This window comes from Diabrotica virgifera, chromosome 6 (genome assembly GCF_917563875.1).
Source record: "Diabrotica virgifera virgifera chromosome 6, PGI_DIABVI_V3a".
NCBI lineage: Eukaryota > Metazoa > Arthropoda > Insecta > Coleoptera > Chrysomelidae > Diabrotica > Diabrotica virgifera.
In genome coordinates this window covers 130,938,579-130,960,753 of record NC_065448.1, presented here as the reverse complement: position 1 = coordinate 130,960,753, position 22,175 = coordinate 130,938,579, and the positions used below count along the sequence as shown (strand labels likewise).

The window sequence follows — 22,175 nt, the reverse complement described above, 5'->3', positions numbered from 1 at the left end:
ATAGTTTTACCATATTACTTATCACGCACAAAATCCGCTTCTATCTCTCCGACTATAACACAATAGTAATCAGTAACGTGCCAATCAGATGTAAAATAGAAATTGGTAGCATCAGTATTGAACAATAGGCCTGGATGCTGCGCACCAAAAAAAAGTTAATTAATAGCAAGATGAAAATTTTTTGATAGCTTATCGGTATCTCGTCGGACAAACTTTAATGTATGGGAACCCAGGAACAGGGAGGTTTTAATTGTGGAACAGGTTAAAATTTGGAACGTCAGACTACGGAAACGTCCAATGTATTTTGTCGGATAGAACTTCCAATTGATTTGTTACTCTTTCGTTAAACTCTCATGCAAAAATCAGACTAGTATCACCAACTGGGCATTTTAATAAGTCCGACAGGTAGAATATGCCAAATGACAGGAATTATGACAGGTGATAAATACCAGTCTGATTTTTGCATGAGAGTTTAATTAAAGGGTACCAAATCAATTGGAAGTTTTGTCCGACAAAATACATGGGACGTTTTCGTAGTCTGACGTTCCAAATTTTTAACCTGTTCCACAATTAAAACTTCCTCTGTTCCAGTCTTCCCGTACATCAAAGTTTGTCCGCATAGACACCGTTTAGCTATTAACAAATTTTGAGCTTGCTATTATTAAAGTTTTTTTGGTAGGCGGGATTCAGGCTTACAAGTAATGGAAATAAAATATATTTGAATTATACTGTCCAGCTACGGACACTTGGACAAAAAAGTAATAAATCAAGTACAAAAGCAAATAGACTGGCAGGATGCCTTAATAACACTATAAATATATGGCACAATCGACATATTAACACTGAGATAAAGTCAAGAATTTATAAAGCCAGTGTAGGACCAATAATAAAATATGTATCCGAAACTAGACCCGATACAGCCACAACACAAAGACCACTAGAAACCGCCGAAATGGGAGTATTGAGAAGAATTACAGGAAATAAGCTAAGAGATCGGAAGAGTAGTGAACATATTAAAAGAAAATGTAACGTAGGGTGTATAAACGAATGGACGCTAAACATAGAAAAAGAATGGAATAACTGCATAAGCAGAATGGGAGAGAGGTGTGGTCAAGATAATAATCACCAATTGGTAGAAAATGTATCAGCCGACTGCGCAAAAATGGAGTGACAAGACAACCTCAATAGAGGTATGAGTCCGCCAATGAACAAGCAGAATTTCTTATAAAGAGAAAGTAGAAGAAGAAGAAAGTGGGGTTTTGAAGGTAGTTTGCTCAATTTTGGATGTACTAGGAATTCAGCGAGTATTTTCAAATTTCATCAAAATAGAGACTTTGATGAACGTTTCATTCCAATAAATAATTTCGAATCAGATTCTGACGAATTTTCGAAAACATCCGTGGACGTAAACTGTAGATGAAAACCATTTAGGTCTGGATCCCGCGTATTAAAAAAAAGTTGATTAATAGCAAGCTGAAAATTTGTTAATAGCTTAAGGGTGTCTAGTCGAATAAACTTTGATATGTGTGAACACTGGAACAGGGGCAGTTTTAATTGTGGAACAGGTTAAAAATTTGGAACGGTCACAGCACGAAAACGGCACATTTATTTTGTCCGACAGAACAGACTTAAACTCTTCGAACAGAGATTAAACTCTCATGCAAAAATCATACTGCTATTTATCACCAAATGGGCGTTTTAATGAGTGGAACATGTAGAATATGTCAAATGACAGGAATTATGACAGGCGAAAAATAGCAGTCTGATTTTTTCATGAGAGTTTAATCTCTGTTCGGAGAGTTTAAGTCTGTTCTGTCGGACAAAATAAATGTGCCGTTTACGTGCTGTGACCGTTCCAAATTTTTAACCTGTTCCACAATTAAAACTACCCCTGTTTCAGTGTTCCCATATATCAAAGTTTATTGGACTAGACACCCTTAAGCTATTAACAAATTTTCAGCTTGTTATTAATCAACTTTTTTTTCATACGCGGGATCCAGGCCTAATTAGTACGTTCTTTAGCGGTAAAATAATGCAAAACCTCTAAATTTTAAAGAATCGCTTGGATTGACATGGAATTTGGCAAACACATAGCTGATAAGTCAAAGAAAAAAAGTGATATTGTGAGGATGTGTGCTTTTACCCTGGGGGTGAGTCTCACCCCTTATCGGGGGTGAAAAAATATATGTCCAAAATAAGTTCGGAATTCGATAAACTTACTAATTCTAAGCAACTTTTGTTCTATAGAGTTTTTTTACCAAGTCAATACTTTTCGAGTTATTTGCGAGTGATTTTGTTCATTTTTAAACAAAATATCCACGTTTTTAGACGGTTTTTCGCAAACAACTCAAAAAGTAAGTATTTTCTCGCAAAAAAATTCTTCAGTAAAATATAGCCTATAAAAAAATGAAAAAAATTTTGCATATATTAAGTCTGTAGACCCAGTACAGGCAAAGTTGTAGCTAATGAAAAGTAGGTTATTATTCGTCAAATTCCAAATCTAATATTTCATCGAAAAATTACCAAAAAACGGAACACTTTTCGGGGAACACTCATTTTAACTTTTTTAAAGTGTTTAAAAAAAGGATTATTTTTGTTTTTTAAAAAAACTTCTAACCTTAAAAGTAAGTGATCACAAATTTCTATTCGAAAACTTCTTCGACATACCCACTACGAGTAGCCGTCATGTCTTACCCCACCACACATCCATTCCAAATCCCGCGTAACAGGGGAGGCAGCAGTTACGCGGAAACTCCAGGTAGCCTGTGAATACAAACTGCCACTGCGTCCGGAGGCAACCGTGAAAAAAAGCCTAGAGGAGTAAACCTCAATAAAACAATCCCCACTATCACGGTGGAAGGCATCGTGCCAAAGATATAAGAGATGCGAGGGTTAAAGCATCACAAACGACCCCTTCGGGATACCTGGCGACCTCCCGAAGTAAACAAGCTTTGGCGTGGTAAGGGCGCACTGCCGCGCCAGACGTATAGTACGTCCCAACTCGTGGGAATTTATATGAGTACCAATAAACAAAATTCTGAACAGACGGGGGTGAGTGAAGACGACCATCGGCGAGACACGGACAATGGAACGGATATGGAAAATAAGAATAGGAAAAAACAGTCGCCTAACGACTTGAAATGGGAAGAAGGAATGAACAGTTTTGAGAGGGAGCTCATAAACTCACATAAAAAGAAACAGAAGATGAACAGGTCGACTGCCCCAAAACAGTCGAAACTAGTAGGGGATGAAATGCTGGAAAGCAGTGAAAATGATGACGATGAGATAGGGGAGGAAAGATCACAAGAGGAAGTGAAAAAAATAGAAAAAGGATGGCAAAATATTCAGGAGAGGGTGTTAGCCTCTTTCCTGCTTGATGATGAAATCATGAATAAGAAGAAAAGGAAAGGGGATAGTCTAGAGAGAATAAATGATCTGAAGAGGGAGAGACTCGAAGAGAGTATTAAGTTTCTTAACGAAACCAAACAACAAAAAATAAACAGGAAACTCGAAGAGTTAAATAAAAAACTAATAGAGATATTTACTAACCTAAGCGAAAAAAGGGGGGAAAAGGTGGAGATGGATACGGAATTAAAAAAACTGTTAGGGGTCATAAAATTCACTAACAACAAAAAAGAAGACGACAGTATAGCCGAAAAAACACAACAAGAAGTAAAATGCGATCACTGCAAGCTAAAAGTGGAACAAGAAAGACAGAGAGAAGAGCAAGAAAAAATTAAAAGGGCTCTAAACATGGGGGGAGGAAAAAAAACCTTCATGTGTATATGTAATAGCAAATGGGAGGAGAAAGCATATATAAAGACAAATTGGGAACAAGGGGGGTTACGAGAAACGGTCGAGAAGAAAACATGTCTGATAGTAACAAAAAAGGATGCGAAGGACAAGGGGGTAGAAAATAAAATAAAAGACGTGGGAGAGGACCTGGCAGAAACACTAGAGGAAGTGAACGAGGGAGAAATCAAATTCCTTGAGAACTTTAGGAGGAAAGAAAATAAAAAAACAATTTGGTACACGTTCGTCGCTGGAATAGAAAAAGAAAGTGGTGGCGATATATACGACCTAGCAGAAAAGGCTATAACTAAAATTAAGAAAGAGATGGATGAAACACCAAAGGTTGTACGGGTCGTAGCCGGTAACGACCTTAACAAGGAGCTCATAAGGAAAGCCCTCGAATATGTGGGGCGAAGGGAAAGTATCTCATGGGAGATGAACGTAAGAGGGAAGGAACTCGAGGTAGAGAAGAAGTCAGAACAAGAAGAAGCCCTCCTTTATAAAGATGGGGGGAAAAAATATAACGAAGTTCTTAGCGAAATGAGAGAAAAAATCGACATTGGAAAAATCGGTCTACAAGTGGAGAAGTTAAAAAGAACGAATGGGGGAGATCTCCTTGTAAAGTTAAAGGGAAGAGGGGCTGCGGAGAAGTTGAGGGCTGAACTGGACAGCAAAATGAACGGAATGGACACGGCAATCAGAAGAAAAGAGACTTTCTTCACGATTACGCGGTTGGACCCAGGGGTTGGTGAGGAAACTCTAAAGAAAATGATAAAGAGCTATACAGGCGTTCCTGAGAGAGAGATAGAAGTCAAGGTTCTACGAACAAACAGATATGGGGAGCAGGTAGCTACGATATCCGTACGCCCCTTCAGAGCGGAAGAGCTGAGGAGGTACGGCTCAATAAAAATAGGGTGGGTTGTGTTTCCAATAATGGAGAGACACAACCCAGTTAGATGTTTTAAGTGCCTAAAGTTTGGGCACAACACTTACGATTGCAAGGAAGAGAGCAGGGCGGCGTGCTGCTATAATTGTCTCCAAACGGGACATACCGTTGCAAGCTGCGGTAATAAACCGTACTGCTCGGTATGCAAAGAAGAAGGGCATAGGATGGACAGGATGGCCTGTCCGTCGTACCGAGCCCTTGTATACGGTAGGGGAGGAGAGGGGAACCCCTAAAACATGCTAACCAAACATAAAATAGACTCCTTGGAAAACGAAGGTGGGCCCATATACAGCCCACCTAGGTGTTATTTTATATCTTTAAAATTTATTTTATCTATTTTATTTATTTTATTTATTCTAGTTTACTCTATTATATCAATTTTACTAAACCACTTTTATTTATTGAATTCTTTTACTTTTACATATTTTATCTATATACCGTATCTATTTATTTTATTTATATTAATTTATTTATTTATTTTAGCTTATATGCTTTTTAATTTTTTCGAAAGACATGAGTCCGACGCAGAAACGACCTCTGGGAACTGAACCAAAGTGGACCTCAAGGATCAACCTGGTATACGGATATTGCAGGTGAACGTGGGCAGGGCACGCCGAGCACACGACCTTGTCCACGCAAAAGCCTGCAAGCTAGAAATAGACTTGCTCATCGTCCCGGAACCAAACAAAAAAATAACATCAGCCGGTGGTTGGGTCCAGGATAATGGGAAGAATGTGGCGGTGCTCTTTAGAAATAGGGGTTTGGGGGTGCGTGGTATTGTCAGGGGAGGAAATCATATCCTCATCAAACTGAGGGATTTCAGCCTACTGGCATGCTACGTGTCCCCAAATATCCCTACGGTAAGATACAAAGCAATCGTAGATGAAATAATGAGCGCCGCCACGAACGAAAAAGAAGTGATGATCGCCGGGGACATTAACGCGAAATCGAGGTTGTGGGGTGCCCCATAAACGACAGAAAGGGGGAAATATGGAATGAATGGATAGCCCAGGCTGGCCTCCAAGTATTAAACAATAACAAACCAACATTCGTAAGGGGGGTCAGCCGAACACACATTGATATTACGTTCGCGAGTGAAGGGCTATCCAGGAGAGTGCACGGCTGGGATGTCCTTGACGATCAGTTATTCACCTACCACCGGTATATACAATACGAAATAAAGGTTAAAGGGGGAATAAGACGGCCGATAGGACACACGGAGATTTATTTTAACAAAACCAAGTACCTATCGGAGGTCAGGAAGATTAATGAACAAGAGATTTCTGACCTTGGCCAACTGAGAAGAGCACTGCAAAGTGCTGCAAATTTGGCCACCCTGAAGAGAAAAGATAATAAAAAATCCCCCAACTGGTGGACGGATGAGATAGAAGGTCTACGGGAGAGATACCTCAGAGCTCGAAGGAATTATACGAGAAGCCAGGGCAGCCTCGAGCTCAAGGAAATATATAAAGATCTAAAGAAAACTTTAAATAAAAAAATAAAACAAGAGAAAAAAGAAAAGTGGCAGACCCTGATAAAAGCATTGGACGAAGATATATGGGGCGATGCGTACAAGATCACTATGAAGACGCTGAAAATAATCGCCCCATATAGACTCGACGAAGACCAGCGGATGGAATCAGCTGAGCTCCTCTTTCCTACCAAGGATCATCAAAATTTCATTAAGATATTTCCAACGATGGTAGAGGAGTTCACGGAAGAAGAAGTTAGAATAGCTGGTCAGGATATGAAGACAGGGAAAGCTCCCGGCCCTGACGGGCTGCCACCAGAGGCAATAAAAATAATAGCAACGGAGAAATCAGGTTTGATCAAAAGAATATACAACGACCTACTGCAGAAGCAAGAGTTTCCCAGGGACTTAAAGGAAGCGAACTTAGTTCTACTCCTAAAGCCTGGGAAACCCCCCGATTCAGCAGCCTCTTATCGGCTAATATGCCTTCTGGACTGCCTTGGAAAGTTCTACGAAGGGCTTATCAAGAAGACGCTAGAGGGCGTGTTGGAAGATCAGAGAGTGTTATCAAATCAACAATATGGATTTCGAAAAGGTAAATCGACAGTCGATGCCGCGACCTGGATAAGGGACGCGGCTAAAGCAAGTAAAAAAAGATGGGTGGTCCTTGTTCTGTTGGACATAAAAAATGCTTTTAATTTGGCAAACTGGGGTCACATAGTAGACCGAATAGTCGAATTTGGGGCTCCAGAGTGTGTGTCCAACATAATAAGGACTACCTATCTGAAAGAACCGTATGCATATCGAAGAAAAAGAAGAAAGAAATGACCGCGGGTGTACCCCAGGGGTCAGTCCTGGGACCCATACTTTGGAATATACTATACAACGGGGTACTAGAAGTAAACAGGCAGAGAGGAGTGAGAGCGATTGCATACGCGGACGACCTAGCCTTACTGGTCGAAGACGACATGAATAGGGGAATAATACAAAAAGTAAACGAAGCAATACAGAAGACCGCAGATTGGTTAGAGAGAAATGATCTAAAGTTAGCAGTAGAGAAGACAGAATCCATTATCTTGAGGGGACCAAGAAAGAGAGATGACATAATATTTGGATATAAAGGCTCTGTAATAAGACCCCAAAAGACGGTTAAGTACCTCGGAATTATTTTCGACGACAAGCTTAAATTCGGACAACACGTACAAAAAGCATGTCGGAAGGCAGAAGAAAGGACCTCTATACTAAATAAATTTATGCCAAATATAGGGGGTCCTGGATCCCAGAAGAGAATAGTGATGGCACAATCCATCTTATCCATAGTTTTATACGGAGCCCCAGTGTGGCACGAGGTCCTTCGAATGAAAAAGTATAAAGACGTGCTTCTTAGGACACAAAGGAAACCTCTGATCAGGGTGTGCAGCGCGTACAGAACCGTATCAACCATTGCCTTACAGGTGGTGGCTGGGTCTGTACCGGTGCACATCCTGGCCAGAGAAAGAGTCCGAATGTACCAGAGGGGCAACGGGGCAATAGGTTCAGGTCCACAAGAAAGGAAAAGAAGTCTAGAGATGTGGCAGAGGGAATGGGCAGCCGAAGTCGAGAAGGCGGCCTGGACGAGATCCCTGATTCCAGATGTGGTGAGGTGGTACGAGTGCCGGCATCGGCGCGTCAGCTACTATTTCACACAATTTTTGACGGGACATGGATCGTTCAGGAAGTTTACTCATCGTATAGGGAAAACCGTGGACGATCTATGCCCTGAGTGTGGAGTAGTGGATGACGCGCAGCATGTCGTCTTCGTGTGCCCTGCATACCAGGCGGGACGTACCGAGCTGCAGCTGGGACTGGGATCCCCTCTAGGCGAGCCTCACGAGCTAATTGATAAAGCTATCAATAGCAAGAGAGACTTCGACCTGATCATTGCTTATGTCACGAAGACAATGAAGCACAAAGACGAGAAAGAGAGGCGACTGCAAGCGGGATGACCGTCTATTTATTTATTTTTTAACGTTTTTATTTTTGTGTTGCAGATGGCAGCCAGTGGGGGGAGGATCCTTTACATCCAACCTGCGCTGTCTGTCTTATTTTAACTAGTTTTACTTATTTATTTATTTTATCTTGTTTTATCTCCTTATTTACTTCTTCAATCTTATTTATACAATATTTATCATTTTAAATCAATTTTATTACTCAAATGTGTTGCGTGTTGTAAGCGGTAGTCAGCAGGGGGAGGACCTTTTACATCTAACCCATGCTGACCGCCTTTGTATTGTTTTGTTTACTTTCTGTTTTGTCTTGTTTTTTTAGTCTGTTTTTTGTTTTGTATCAGGTAGTGGGGGAGGATTTTTACACCCAACCTCACTGACTGCTTCCTTTTTAACTGTAGAATGAATGGGTATGAGTGTGAGTGCGAATTGATGAAAGCACGAATGTTTGGAGTTGCTCGTAACTGTCGACTGGTATCCTTTTGCTAGTTCATGTTTGATTGGGGGCACCCCGGTCGCCCCACCCGCACATGGGCTGTACGGGACGGTCGTCTTCACCGACCGGTCTTTGTGCGGGGTGTGTGCGGGACGGGGCGGCTGGGTGGCCGCCTAATCTACGGAGTGCACGCAGAGGGTGCCCGGGGGGAGTTATGAGTAAGGTCGACGGGTCAGACATGCTCGCCAAGAGCGGTTCCAGACCTGTCGGCTGAAGGAAGAGGAGGTGAGTTTAGTCGGTAGGCGGTTCGGCACGGTGAAGCGTGACGGATCAAATCCGACACACCTGGGACACCTTCCCAGACGGTCTTTTGAAGATTCTCACCTCCAAAAAAAAAAAAAGTAAGTGAGTTATGCTCAAAATATTGTTGGTACTATTTATTTTTTGGTAAAAAGAATTGCAAAAAGCACCCCCTAAGTAGCATATCAAATAAAATTAATCGTTACCGCTTCACAAGTTACTTTGCTTATTTATTATTTATACGATCTGTAAGTCTTAGTGGTCCAAAGTGCTTATTTTTGAAAAGGCTGTAGTTAAAATGGTTTGAACGAGTCACTAATTCCGAGTGTATGCAAATGTTGAACAGCCATAGCATAACCGATTTTTGTCTAACAGGAAAGCAAGAAGTCCAAAATATTCAGAAAAGAAAAACGTACGTTTTATTACTTCTTGAGATTTTTGGTATTACTAATAATTTTTAAGTTATTTTGAAAAGAGCATTTTTTTCAATATCAAAAATTTTAAAAATTTTATTGTAAAACCACTTTTTTTCCAAAAATAAGTACGCTGAATCGATGAAACTTACAGATCATATTTATACTTAACAATTCTATTTAAGTTGGTAATTAGGATGCGATTTTCCCAATTTTTTTATGCCAAATCAAAACGGACCAACTGTATTTTGAGCGTAACTTGCTCACATTTGATGCTAGAATATTTTTTTATAAAAATAGACATAAAGCCTTTTAAACTCTTTAAAAAAGTTGTAATGAGTTGTTTCCGAAAAGTGCTTCATTTTTTGGTTATTTCACGTTGAAATATATTTACTTGAAGTTTGGCGAATATGAACCTAATTTTCTTGAGCTATAACTCTGCTTCTACTAGGTCTAGAGACAGGCCCGGACTGGGCCGCCGGCCCACCGGCCCGCGGGCCGGTGCGCCTTTTGCTTTCATTCATATTGCATTAAAAATTTAAACGCTGAAATTTTTTTAAAAACTTTACACAAAGATTCCTTGAAGCAAAGATCAATTAAGCATAGTGTGGTTGCAAAATACAACACGTATCAGGTATCAGGTAATCAAAGTCTAGCACACATAGCTCGAAAAACGCATCCAGTGTTTTGTGTTAATAGCTTAGACGTGACGCGCGGCGCCCTCGAAGACCTTCGGGCGCCTTTCGCCTTACTATATTATACATACAGGATTGTTGCGCTCCAGAATCATACATAACGAAGCCAGCGGATACAAAAAAATACAACTCGTATCAGTTATCAGATAATCAAAGGCCAGCACACATAGCTTGTAAATGACATCCTGGGTATTAAGTTAATAGCTTAGATACGACGCGGGGCGCCCTCGAACACTTTCGGGCGCCTTTTGTGGGTATCAATACCCGCCGTTTCTGTTATAATAATATAAGAGTGTTACATCCTACAATTAGCTTAAAATATACAGGTACAGTTTTCAGCAAACATAGCTCGAAAATGGTATCCAGGGTTTTGTGTTAATAGCTTAGATGTGACACGCGGCGCCCTCGAAGACCTTCGGGCGCCTTTCGCCTGACTACATTATACATACAGGATTGTTGCACCCCAGAATCATACATAACGAAGCCAGTGAATATAACAAAATACAACTCGTATCAGATAATCAAAGACCAGCATATATAGCCCGAAAATGGCACCCAGAGTTTTATGTTAATAGTTTGGAAACGACGCGCGGCGCCCTCGAAGGTCTTCGGGCGCCTTTTGTAAGTATCAATATCCGCTGTTTATATTATAATATAAGGCCGTGAGAGCCAGAGTGGCCTAACAACTCTGGAACAAGCACTCAAGCTCTGGAAAAATGGCATGTGAATTCCTCTCAATGACGAGACCACATTATACACTTTATGTTTCGCTGATGACCAAATTCTGATTGCTCAGGATCATGACGACTTACGTTACATGACGTGGAAGCTAATAGAAGAATCTAACAAATGGGGCCTCGCAGTCAACATTAAGAAAACTGAAGCCATGTGTATTGGAGGGACAAATCAGTCCATTACATTAGATGATGGGATAGAAATTAAACACTGTGATGAATACAAGTATGAAGATAACTCAAGATGAGATACTCGATGCTGCTATAAATGACAGAAACATACAGGGTAGAAAAGCGATATCCATGATGAACGGCATTCTGTGGGACCAAACAATATCTAAATCGAACAAACAGATCATATACAATACCATACTTAAAAGTGTAAACAAAAGTCTCCACAAAATGGAGACCTTACGAAAATGGTACGGCCATATACAGAAAATGCCAGATGACAGGATCCATAAACAGATTTTGGTGTGGACACCACAAGGAAGAAGGGAAAGAGGAAGGCCGAGAAGAAGCTGGAGGGAGAGAATTGAAAAAGAACTAGAGGAAAGTCCAGGTCTGTGATTAAACAGAGAAGAATGGCGGTTATAAGTCGGAAGGCGTCGGAGGGCTCTGTAAACCGATAGTAGTAGTAGTAGTAGAAGTATATTATTCTGTAGCAGTAGTTGAAAAATTACCCACACGTTTCAAAAATTGGTTTCGAGTCTCCAGAGAGTACCAAAGAGTGTAACGGATTAAAAGGGATAGGCACCTACTGGGAAACTGAAGCTATATTTTTGTGGCATCTTAATAAGTTTATTACAAAGTAAACTTAATATAACGAGCAAAATGAACTAAAGCACAGGATATCAAAAGGTAACCGAAAGGTCGACAGTTTAAAAAAATATTATAGTCAAAGTACCTATCGAGAAAGACGAAAACCAGAATATACAAAACCGTAATAAGAGCAACAGTCACCTACGGATGTGAGACATGGGTGCTAAACAAAACAAGAAGAAATGATAGAGAGGTGGGAACGGAAGGTACGAAGAGCTATTTTCTGGGGAAAAATACAGAAGACGGTTGGCAAAGAAGAACCAATCAACAATTAAGGATGCTTTACAACGAACCAAGTATAACAAGATACACAAAGGCACAAAGCATCAGGTGGGCAGGTCATGTGGAGAGAATGGATAGAGCAAGAACGCCCAGGAAGGTACTGCTAAGTAGGCCAGTTGGGACAAAGAGACGAGGTAGTCCAAGAAAAAGATGACAAGAAAAGTTTCAGAACGATATAGGATCGATGGAAATTACAGACTAGAAAGAAAGAGAAAGCGAAAAATAGGATACAGTGGAGAACCACAGTGCAGCAATTTTTACATAGAAATTAAATAAAATTAAATATAAGACATAAGTATATACTACCATGTGTATTATATAAAATTGTAAAGTTGTAATTGTAAAATTGTAAAGCCCTAGGCCCACAAGGCCTGTAGTGCATATTAAATAAATAAATGAAACTTAATATAACTTAAAAAATTTACAAGTAATATTCAATGCATTAGGATTTCAAAAAAGTTTAGGAGGGTGGTGGTCGGGCGCCTTAGTTCAGAGATTAGGTTGGCGCCTTTTTTAGAATTTGGGTTGGCGCCTTTTTGATGAGCCAGTCCGGCCCTGTCTAGAGACTTCATGTGTACGCCATTTTTTTCCTTTTTTACAAGCTATACTTTTGCTAACAACGGTTATTTCCATAAAATACTTACTTTTTGAATTATTTGAGAAAAATTGTCTAAAAACGTATTTGCTTTGTTGAAAAATGAGCATATTCACTCGAAAATAAGTCGGAAAGTATTGATTTAGAGAAAAAACTCTATAGAATAAAAGTTGCTTAGAATTAGGCATTTTATCGAATTTCGGACTTATTTTGAACATATGTTTTTCACCCCCGAGAAGGGGTGAGAGTCACCCCCAGGGAAAAAGCACACATCGGCACAATATCACTTTTTTTTACATGTTGGCTATGCGTATGCCAAATTTTATGTCAATCCAAACGGTTCTTTAAAATTTACAGCAAAAACCGTCAATACCGTCAAAACCGTCAGATATACGTCGATGATGCAAGGTGGAGAACATTAATAACTGGGTAAGAAACATAAGTAGAATGGAATAACTACATAAGCCGAATGACAACGAAAACAGTCGTAATGATGGTGAATACCCAATAGGGTATTGGGACGGTTCCCCAAAAGAAAGACGATTAGTGAGAAGACCACGAAAACGATGGAGTTGCAACTTACTGGAGCCACGTTGAAAAGCAGACAGAGTCATGTCTATATACAAAGAATAAGAAGAAGAAGAAGAATTAAACTATATATGGGATTTAAAATTATGAGATCTTGAATATGTAATAAAACAAAAGTAAAGCAGAAAGAAAAGAGAAAAATATATCACACAATATTTAAACTAACAAACTTTAGTAATTTCAGGAATGTTATAGAATATGAAACAGTAGTAGTTAACATTAATATTCTATGTCTGTTTTCATTTGAGAGATACTCTAAAATTAAAAAGGATTTACTGCATTATTTCGCTTCTACAAACTTTTAATGGGCTTATGTGTAATTTATAAATAGCTTTGGAAACTATTTACCGTAAACAGGTTTGTATTAATTAATTATCACGTCAGATAATATTTAAACTAACCACTAAACTTATGGAAAACTTTTTTATTCTTAATTTTACGAAAAAAAGTTATTGTTCTTAAAATGTTCTGCATTGCCTAAAATCTAAAAATCTACCATCAGATATCACATTTTAACAATTTTATACGAGGTATGTCAAAAAAATTAATTTCGTTAAAGAGTAAAGTGCCTTTATATTTCAGAATATCAAAAATTGTTATAATGAATAGTTTTTGGGGATTAAAAACTATTATGCAATTACATCCTTATAATATATGCAATTATATGCATCCTTATATTATATGCAATTACATCCTTATAATTGAAAAAAAAAATTGAATTTTTTTTCAAATTACGGATACCAAACATCATTTTATTAGAATAATTATGATAACCACTATTATCAATATTACGAAAAAAAGTAATTCTTCATAAAATGTTCTATGTGCACTAAAATCTATGATGCAACCATCAGATATCAATCTTTTTCAATTTTATACGAGGTATGGAAAAAAATGTGAATTGAACTTAAATTTTTGGATTTTTTTTTAATAAAACATCATTTATTAAGATATTACGTAAACCAAACGTAAGTTGTGCAAATTTGGGAGTTGTATTAGTAAAATTTTATTAGTTATACATTTAGGCCTGGATCCCCCGTACCAAATAAGACTTGATTAATAGCAGGCTGAAAATTTGTTAATAGCTTAACCGTGTCTAGTAGGACAAACTTTGATCTATAGGAACACTGGAACAGAGGAAGTTTTAATTGTGGAACAGGTTACAGGTTTCGAACGTCAGACTACGAAAACGTCCCATGTATTTTATCGAACAGAACTTCCAATAATTGATTTGTTTACTTTCATTAAACTCTCATGCAAAAATCAGACTGCTATTTGCCACCAATATAAATCCTGTCATTTGACTACATATCGGACTTATTAAAATGCAAAACATATTTATCGAACAAACATTGTTTCATATATTACAGATAAAGTTTGCGATGCAATAAACTTAAAAACAACCTGCTAGTTTTTACAATCATAAAATTGTCAAGATGACACGTTCTACAATTTAAATCACGTTCCATAATTCAAACTTCTCCTGTTCCAGTGTTCCTATACGTCAAAGTTTGTCCGACTAGAGACTGTAAAGCTATTAACGAATTTTCAGCATGCTATTAATCAACTCTTTTTTGGTACGCGGGATCCAGGCCTAATTTTTAAGTCATTTGTATACAAAATTCATTTAAGTCTTTTTTTCCGCCCACACCGTACTTGTGCCCATATATTTTATTTATTTTTATTATAACTATAAAATTGCTTTATTGTTCTTCTTTCATTTCCAATATGTAAATGTAGCCGAGCGACATTATACAGTGCGCCAATGTTTGCGAGAAGGGTGATTTTGGCGTTATAAATAAAAAATTAGATTTAATTTTAGAAAAATCTTTATATGAGGTTTTGTGTGTAAAATTTTTTCAATGGACAAGTCAGGTTTCCAAGATTTATATTTTCGTAGGTATTTAAAAAAAAATAACTATAAGAAATGAAGCACCCACTTCTGGAGTAGAATTTTTTGATATGGCTCCGCTAGTATGGAAGCTGGAAAACCGAACTCAACAAAATAACAATTATTTCCAGTCGCTATAATGAGTTCAGGCTTCACCCAGATCACAAAAGCTATAACATTGTAAGAGTACAAAAATGTTAGGAAACAGTGCAAATGGAATATTTATTTCGACAACGGTTTGTAATTTAGCCCGAAACGGGTTTTTTTATATATACCTTTTATAAAGGATTGTTTACTATTTTTGTTAATAAATATAAAGTCAAAACATAAAGGCTGATTTATGTTAGAACGGGGCGTGCACGATACGTGCCGTAGAAAAATAGGAATCGCACGTCCCTGCCCCGTTGTTACTCCGCCACGTTGTCGCTTCGTCCTGTTGTAGCATAAACTGGCCAATGCTTTTCATATCGGACGACTCTTCAACATGCCTCGTGAGACAGTCGTCTCGTGCACGTCCCCGTCCTAACATAAATCCGGCTTAGTCCAAACCTCCTGATTAGTCTGGGCAGATTATTGGAGAATAGGCCGTTTTTGGGAAAAGTTATTTACCAGCAATTTTATTGCTGAAATCGAATATTATGACTGTATATATTAATAATATAGGTGTGCAGTCCGCAGATAGTGTGCTACTTTTTTTATAAACAAAATGGGGTCCGAAAATCGAGTTTTTTTCAATTTTTTCTCTATAACTCCAAAGATTTTAATTTTACACCCAAATAAAAATTCACCACAATTAAATTCTGCATAGAGACCTGTCTTCCCGATTTACCTCGACGAAAATTTTCCCCAGAAAATGCGGGTTTTTCCAACAAATTTTTTATTATTCTACTAAAATTTTAGATAAGTAATTTTTCATCAATAATTAAATAACTTAGTGATATAAAAGATTTTTTGTATAGATTACAATTCCAGAAGCCGATAGAAATTGAGTGAACAGGTTAGCAACAATTTAATTGTTAATTAAAAATTTACGGTAGCTATAATAACCACAAAAATTATGATATATAAGAATAGTTACGATTTTTGTATAAAAGGACACTCTACCTATCTAATGTACCTTACGGAATTAAAATTGGACTATTTAAGCGGCCTTTGAAATATTTTAAAATTATAAACAACTGTTTGGCTTATAAACAAATAGAATATCTCAGGAAATATTAAATCAAATTAAATCATGAAAACTGTATTGGAAAAAAAAGCTGCAGAACGCTTCTTTTCAAAGAAAAAAATGTTTAATTGTGATGAGTGGTTCCTAAGATACAACCGGTCAATGTTGACCGGCATTTATGGCAAGGATATAAAAAATAGGATCATAATTTTCGAACCATCACCATTTTTCTTTTTGTCCTCTTTCTCCACACCAATTTTTATATCTTTAAAATACTTAAAACATATATTATTATAATAAAAACTTTCTATATTACGAGTGAAAATTGCCAAAAATGGCAAAATTCCAATCAAAAATTAGGTTGGAGAAAATGTAATCTCAAAGTTTAAAATCGGTATACGTTAAAAAAATGCATTTTCTCGGCTTCCCATGGAGCAATTTTCTTCATTCTTTTTTTGTTCCCAAGTAACTCGATTAGAGCCATCCAACTAACGCATTATTAAATGTCAAAGTTGCTTTTGCTTTGTTACAATAAATTATATTATTTATTATAACAAATTTTTTAAATTTGTATAAATAAAGATTTTTTAAATAACTATATATATATATATATATATATATATATATATATATATATATATATATATATATATATATATATATAATCCTAAACCCATTTACCCTAAGGTGTCGGGTGTAATGTCTTTAGTTAGTTGCATGCACAACTTTTCTCCATTGCTTCTTATTCTTTGCTTGGTTTCTTGCTTGTTCTTTGCTGATTCCTCGTGTTTCTAGGATTGAGGTTACATTATCATCCCATGTCTTCATTGGCCTGCCCCTTGGTCTCTTGGTTTGTCTTCTGGCTTCTCATACTTTTTTAACTGGTCTTTCTTGGTTCATTCTAACCATGTGTCCATACCATCTCAATTGGGCCTCTTCAATTTTTTTTATAATTGGTTGGACCTTAAGATGTTCTCTGACTGCCTCATTTCTAATCCTGTCTAACCTGGTTATACCCATTATTCTTCTAAGAAATTTCATTTCTATGCTCTCTATTTTCGATTTTAACTTATCAGTAAGCGTCCAACTTTCACTACCAAAAGTTAAAATCGGCACAAACACCGTCTTGTATATGGACACTTTGGCTTTTTGGGATACTTCTTTTTTTGACAGAAACGTACTTTTGATTGCGTGGTACATCCGAGCAGCACTTTCTATTCTGGAACTTATTTCAGTTTCTTCAGTTCCTCTGCTCTCTATTTGTACTCCCAAATATTTGTAAGTATCGACCTGTTCAAGTGTATTTCCGTTAATTGTTATCTTCGTTTGTTTTCTACTTTTTCCACATACCATTACTTTCGTCTTCTCATTATTGATTCTCAGATTCCGTTTAATTAGTGCAGCGTTCCATACTTGTAAATTTCGATTGAGTGCTTCTTCATTTTTCCCAAATATCACTAGATAGTCTGCGTATGCACACTCTGAGATCCACACTGCTTCTAAATTTCTATGTCCGGCATATAACTTTACCGTTTCTGCTCTAGTTTCTTTAATTATGTCATCCAAGACAATGTTAAACAGTATGGGGCCTAGGACTCCTCCTTGACGTAGACCTTCATTTACTATGAACTCTTCGGATTCCATATTATCGGTTCTGATTCTGTTCCTTGTATGTCTATATATACTCATAATGGCTTGCCTGAGTTTGATTTTCACACCTTTCTTTTTTAAACATATGTCAATCACCTTCCTTGGAGTACTATCAAATGCCTTTTCTAAGTCTATAAAGGCTTGGTATAACTCGGTGCTTGAGTTCCGTGCATTTTGTATTAATTTCTTGATAGTAAAAATGTGATCTTGGATGCTTCTGCCTTTTCTAAATCCACTCTGTGATTGTTCCGTTTTAGAATCAACTTCTTGTAAAAGACGTTTTTCTAGTATTCTCTCATATACTTTGGATGGGATGCTCAGTAGTGTTATTCCTCTGTAGTTGCTACATTCGCGTCTGTCACCTTTTTTGAAAATGGGTAGAATAACTCCCACTTCCTAATCTTTTGGTATTTGGCTCTCACTCCATGCCCTATTACACACTTTTGTTAGCAGTTCAATGCCCTTGTCGCCCATGTTTCTAAGCATTTCCGCTGTGATTTTATCAAATCCAGCCGCTTTACCTTTCTTAAGCTTTTGTATGATTTCCTTTATTTCCGCTATAGTTATTTCGTCTTTGAATTTGGTCTTCCTGCTCTACCTCTTCTGGTTCTTCTGTGATAATGTCTACATCATTTTGGATATTCAGTAGATCCTCGAAATATTGCTTCCATCTCTCTAGGATGTGGTCATTGTCATGAAGTAAGTGTCCTTCTTTGTCCCTTATTTGCTTTGGTGTTTGTGGAGCCTTTTCGATTCTTAAATTCGTCAGGGTTTTAAAGAATAACTTTTCGTTAGAGTGGTAGTCTTCTTCCATCTTGTTTCCGAATTCTTCCCAACTTTTCCGTTTCGCTGCTAGTACCATATCTTTGACTTTGATTCTTTGCAGTTTGTATATTTGGTAGTTGTCTGCGGTTTCGTTCCTTAAATAATTTTTCCAAGCTATCTTCTTAGACTTCACTTCTGCTTTTATTTCATTGTTCCACCAGTTTGTACACTTTTTGCTTCTGTTATTTCTTGTTATCCCGCATACTTGTTCACCACCGTTTAGGAGTGCTTCTTTCAGTATTTGCCAAGTTTGGTCTAAGTCACCGTCATGTTCAGCGTGCTCTGTTAGGTAGTTATTAACGTAGTTTTTAAACTTGTTTGCTGTCTCCTTGTCTGCTAGCTTATGTGACCTGATTACTTCTATAGTAGGTGTATCATGAGCTTTACTTGTTTTCTTGGTGTCTTTCGTTATTAATTCTTGTCGCACTCCCAAGCTGGTCCTGGCTACAACTAGATAGTGGTCACTATATAATTCAGCTCCTCGTTTTACTCTAACGTCCTTAATACATTGCCTTGCTGATCTGTTTACTAACACATAGTCTATGATGGATCTTTCGCCTCTACTTTTGACTTCTCTTGTATATTTATGTGCATCTTTGTGTTTAAAAAACGTGTTCATTATTATTAAATCATTTTCTCTGCATATATCAATAATACGTTCCCCATTGTCATTTTTTATTTCTTCTCCATATGGTCCTAATACATCTTGGGTATGTTCATCTCTTACACCCACTCGACAATTTAGATCCCCCAGTACTATAGTATTGCCTTCTAAACTGTCTATTATTTCTGAAGCCTTGTCCCAGAATATGTCTTTGTTAGCTGCTCTTTCGTCATCATTTATTCCATATATAACGATGATATTGACTAGTTTGTGTTCCTCGGTTATCAGTCTTATCTTTAAAATTCTTTCGGAAATGCATTCCCAATCTTTAATGTTCTTTATTAGGTTGCTGTGTATCAGGCAGCCTACCCCTTCTTTTGCCCTTTCGCCAAGTGACACTCCACTGGTGATGAGGAAGTGTCCATTCTCTAAAAAGTGTGTGTTTTTTCCCTTCTTTTTGGTCTCTGTTATACCCAGTAAGTCTATTTGATGTTTCTCGAATTCTTCAGCAAGTTCTACTTCTTTGCCGTTGAGACCTCTGACATTCCATGTTGCTAATGTCCACCCTTTGGGCTTTAGCACTGCTCTTGTGGGTTTTAAATAGTTACTGTTTATATTCTCGCTCGTTGCAGACTGCATTTTTATGGGTTTACTCTTTCTTGTCTCTCGTTGCTCACGTCCTTGGTCATTATTTATGGATCTATCTTTGTCTTTACTACCTATTCTATTATTGTTCGTGTCCATTGTCATTGCCTCGTTTGTCATAGTATTTCCGGCATATTTGTTTACTAGTTTTTTGACCCCATTTTGACTAGTTTGTCCTCTTTGTTGTCCCATTTCCAGCCGACCTTGTTGATCCATATTTTATTTCCTCCAAGTCTTACATCGCTTCCTTTCTCCTTTTCTTCTAGCGCAAGTTTTCTAATTATTTTCTGAATTTCTCTCTCTTTATTCGTAGTATCATCATTGATGTATACTTTTCCTTCTTCAACATGTCTTAGTTTGGATTTATTTTTCATAACCTTTACCTTCTCTTCATGTTCTGCTAATTCAATCAGACAGGTTTCTCCCCCAATTTGTATGCATTTTTAATTTTAATATCTACCTTCAAATTGTGTTTAATGAAGTTGCTCATTCCCTCTTTTAAGACGCTTTGATCGTATGTTCGAATTGCTAGTCCACTCATGACTACATTGTTCTTTTTCCTTTGTTTTTCCATGAATTCAATAGTTTCCTTAACTTCATTTAACTCCTTTTTGATTTCCATATTTTCTTTCTTCAGGTCTTTATTTTCTTCTCTTAAAGTCTGGTTATCAGCAATTAGTCTTTCTATTGCTTCATTACTTCTGTTTTGGTTTCTCCTTATTTCTTTGATGTCACCTGCCAGAATGTTCATCATGTCTATTAATTTATCCAGTTTTGTCTCATCATGGTTATCTAATGTTTTGAATGAAGTCTTGGAGAGTTTTCGACTCTTCCTTGACCTTTCTTCTTCGTTATCTGAACCCTCATCTCTTGTCCTCCTTTTTGTGCCATCATCCGTTGTTCCGTCACTGTCCAGACATTTTTTATTTTCAAGGTATCTGTCCATTTTCGGCGCCAAGCACTGTTTTCCACCTCAACAGTGCAGAGAAAACAATGCCTACCGTTTCACTGTGATACTTTATTCTTTTTATTCTGTACTCAGAAATTCTTGTCAGTTTGGCAACGTCGCTTTAAAATCGGACAAGATTTAGATGTAATTACCGGTTTAAATGTTAATACTTCACTAATTATCAGCTAACCTTGTTTATTTGTTTTTAACTCATTCAAATGTTTTTTAATGTTTTACGGCCAATCCTTATCACTGTCATTAACATATTATTATAATTATACACTTTGTCTAATTTCACTAAATTATTTCTCGTTATAACTCTCGAATTTACGGGATAATCACGGACGAAAAATAACAAAGTATTTTACCATACACTACCACGTTGCCAACGTTTTAAATAACTATACAGCTGTCAAATGAGAATATTTGTGTTTTTAACATTAAAAGGTACACTTGTACTAAGTTTATCCAAAAACAGTTTACAACTGGAAGAACTATATAGTTTTCTTTTGTTATAAATAAATTAATCTATTATAATAAAACAATATAATATAATATATAATATAATATAACGTATACCGATTTTGAACTTTGAGATTACATTTTCTCCAACCTAATTTTTGATTGGAAATTTGTTTTTTTTGGCAATTTTCACTCGTAATATCGATATTTTTTATTATAATAATTTATGTTATGATTACTTTAAAGATATGAACATTTGTGTGGAGAAAGAGGACAAAAATAAAAAGGTGATGGTTTGAAAATTATGATCGAATTGTTTATAACTTTGCCGTAAATGCCGGTCAACTTTGACCGGTTAAATCTCAGGAACTACTCATCACAACTAAACGTTTTTTCTTTTAAAAGAAGCGTCTTCTTGATTTAATTTAATTTAATATTTCCCGAGATATTCTATTTGTTTATAAGCCAAAAAATTGTTAATAATTTTAAAATATTTCTGAGGCCGCTTAAACAGTCCAATTTGAATTTCGTAAAATGCATTAGAAAAGTAGAGTGTTTTTTTATACAAAAATCATAGATATTATTATATGTCATAATTATTGTGGTTATTATAACGATCGTAAATTTTTAATTAACGATTCAATTGTTGCTAAAATGTTCATTGAATTTCGATCAGCTTCTGGAATTTTAATCTATACGAAAGGATCTTTTACATTAGCAAGGTATTTGATTATTGATAAACAATTACTTATCTAAAATTTTAGTTAAATATTAAACATTTTGTTGGAAAAACCCGCATTTTCCGGGGAAAATTTTCATCGAAGTAAATCGGGAAAAACATTTCTCTATGCAGAATTTAATTACAGTGAATTTTTATTTGAGTGTTTTTGGTGTAAAGCTAAAATCTTTGGAGTTATAGAGC

The 22,175-nt window shown here is 36.9% G+C and overlaps 1 protein-coding gene across 1 annotated transcript; it reads left to right on the top strand.

Moving 5' to 3' along the window:
• The first annotated feature begins 2,883 nt into the window (after window positions 1-2,883).
• Window positions 2,884-4,971, top strand: LOC126886196 (myosin-11-like). The gene has a single exon (XM_050653055.1). The coding sequence runs from the start codon at window positions 2,884-2,886 to the stop codon at window positions 4,969-4,971; it is 2,088 nt and encodes a 695-aa protein (XP_050509012.1).
• The last annotated feature ends 17,204 nt before the right edge of the window (window positions 4,972-22,175 follow it).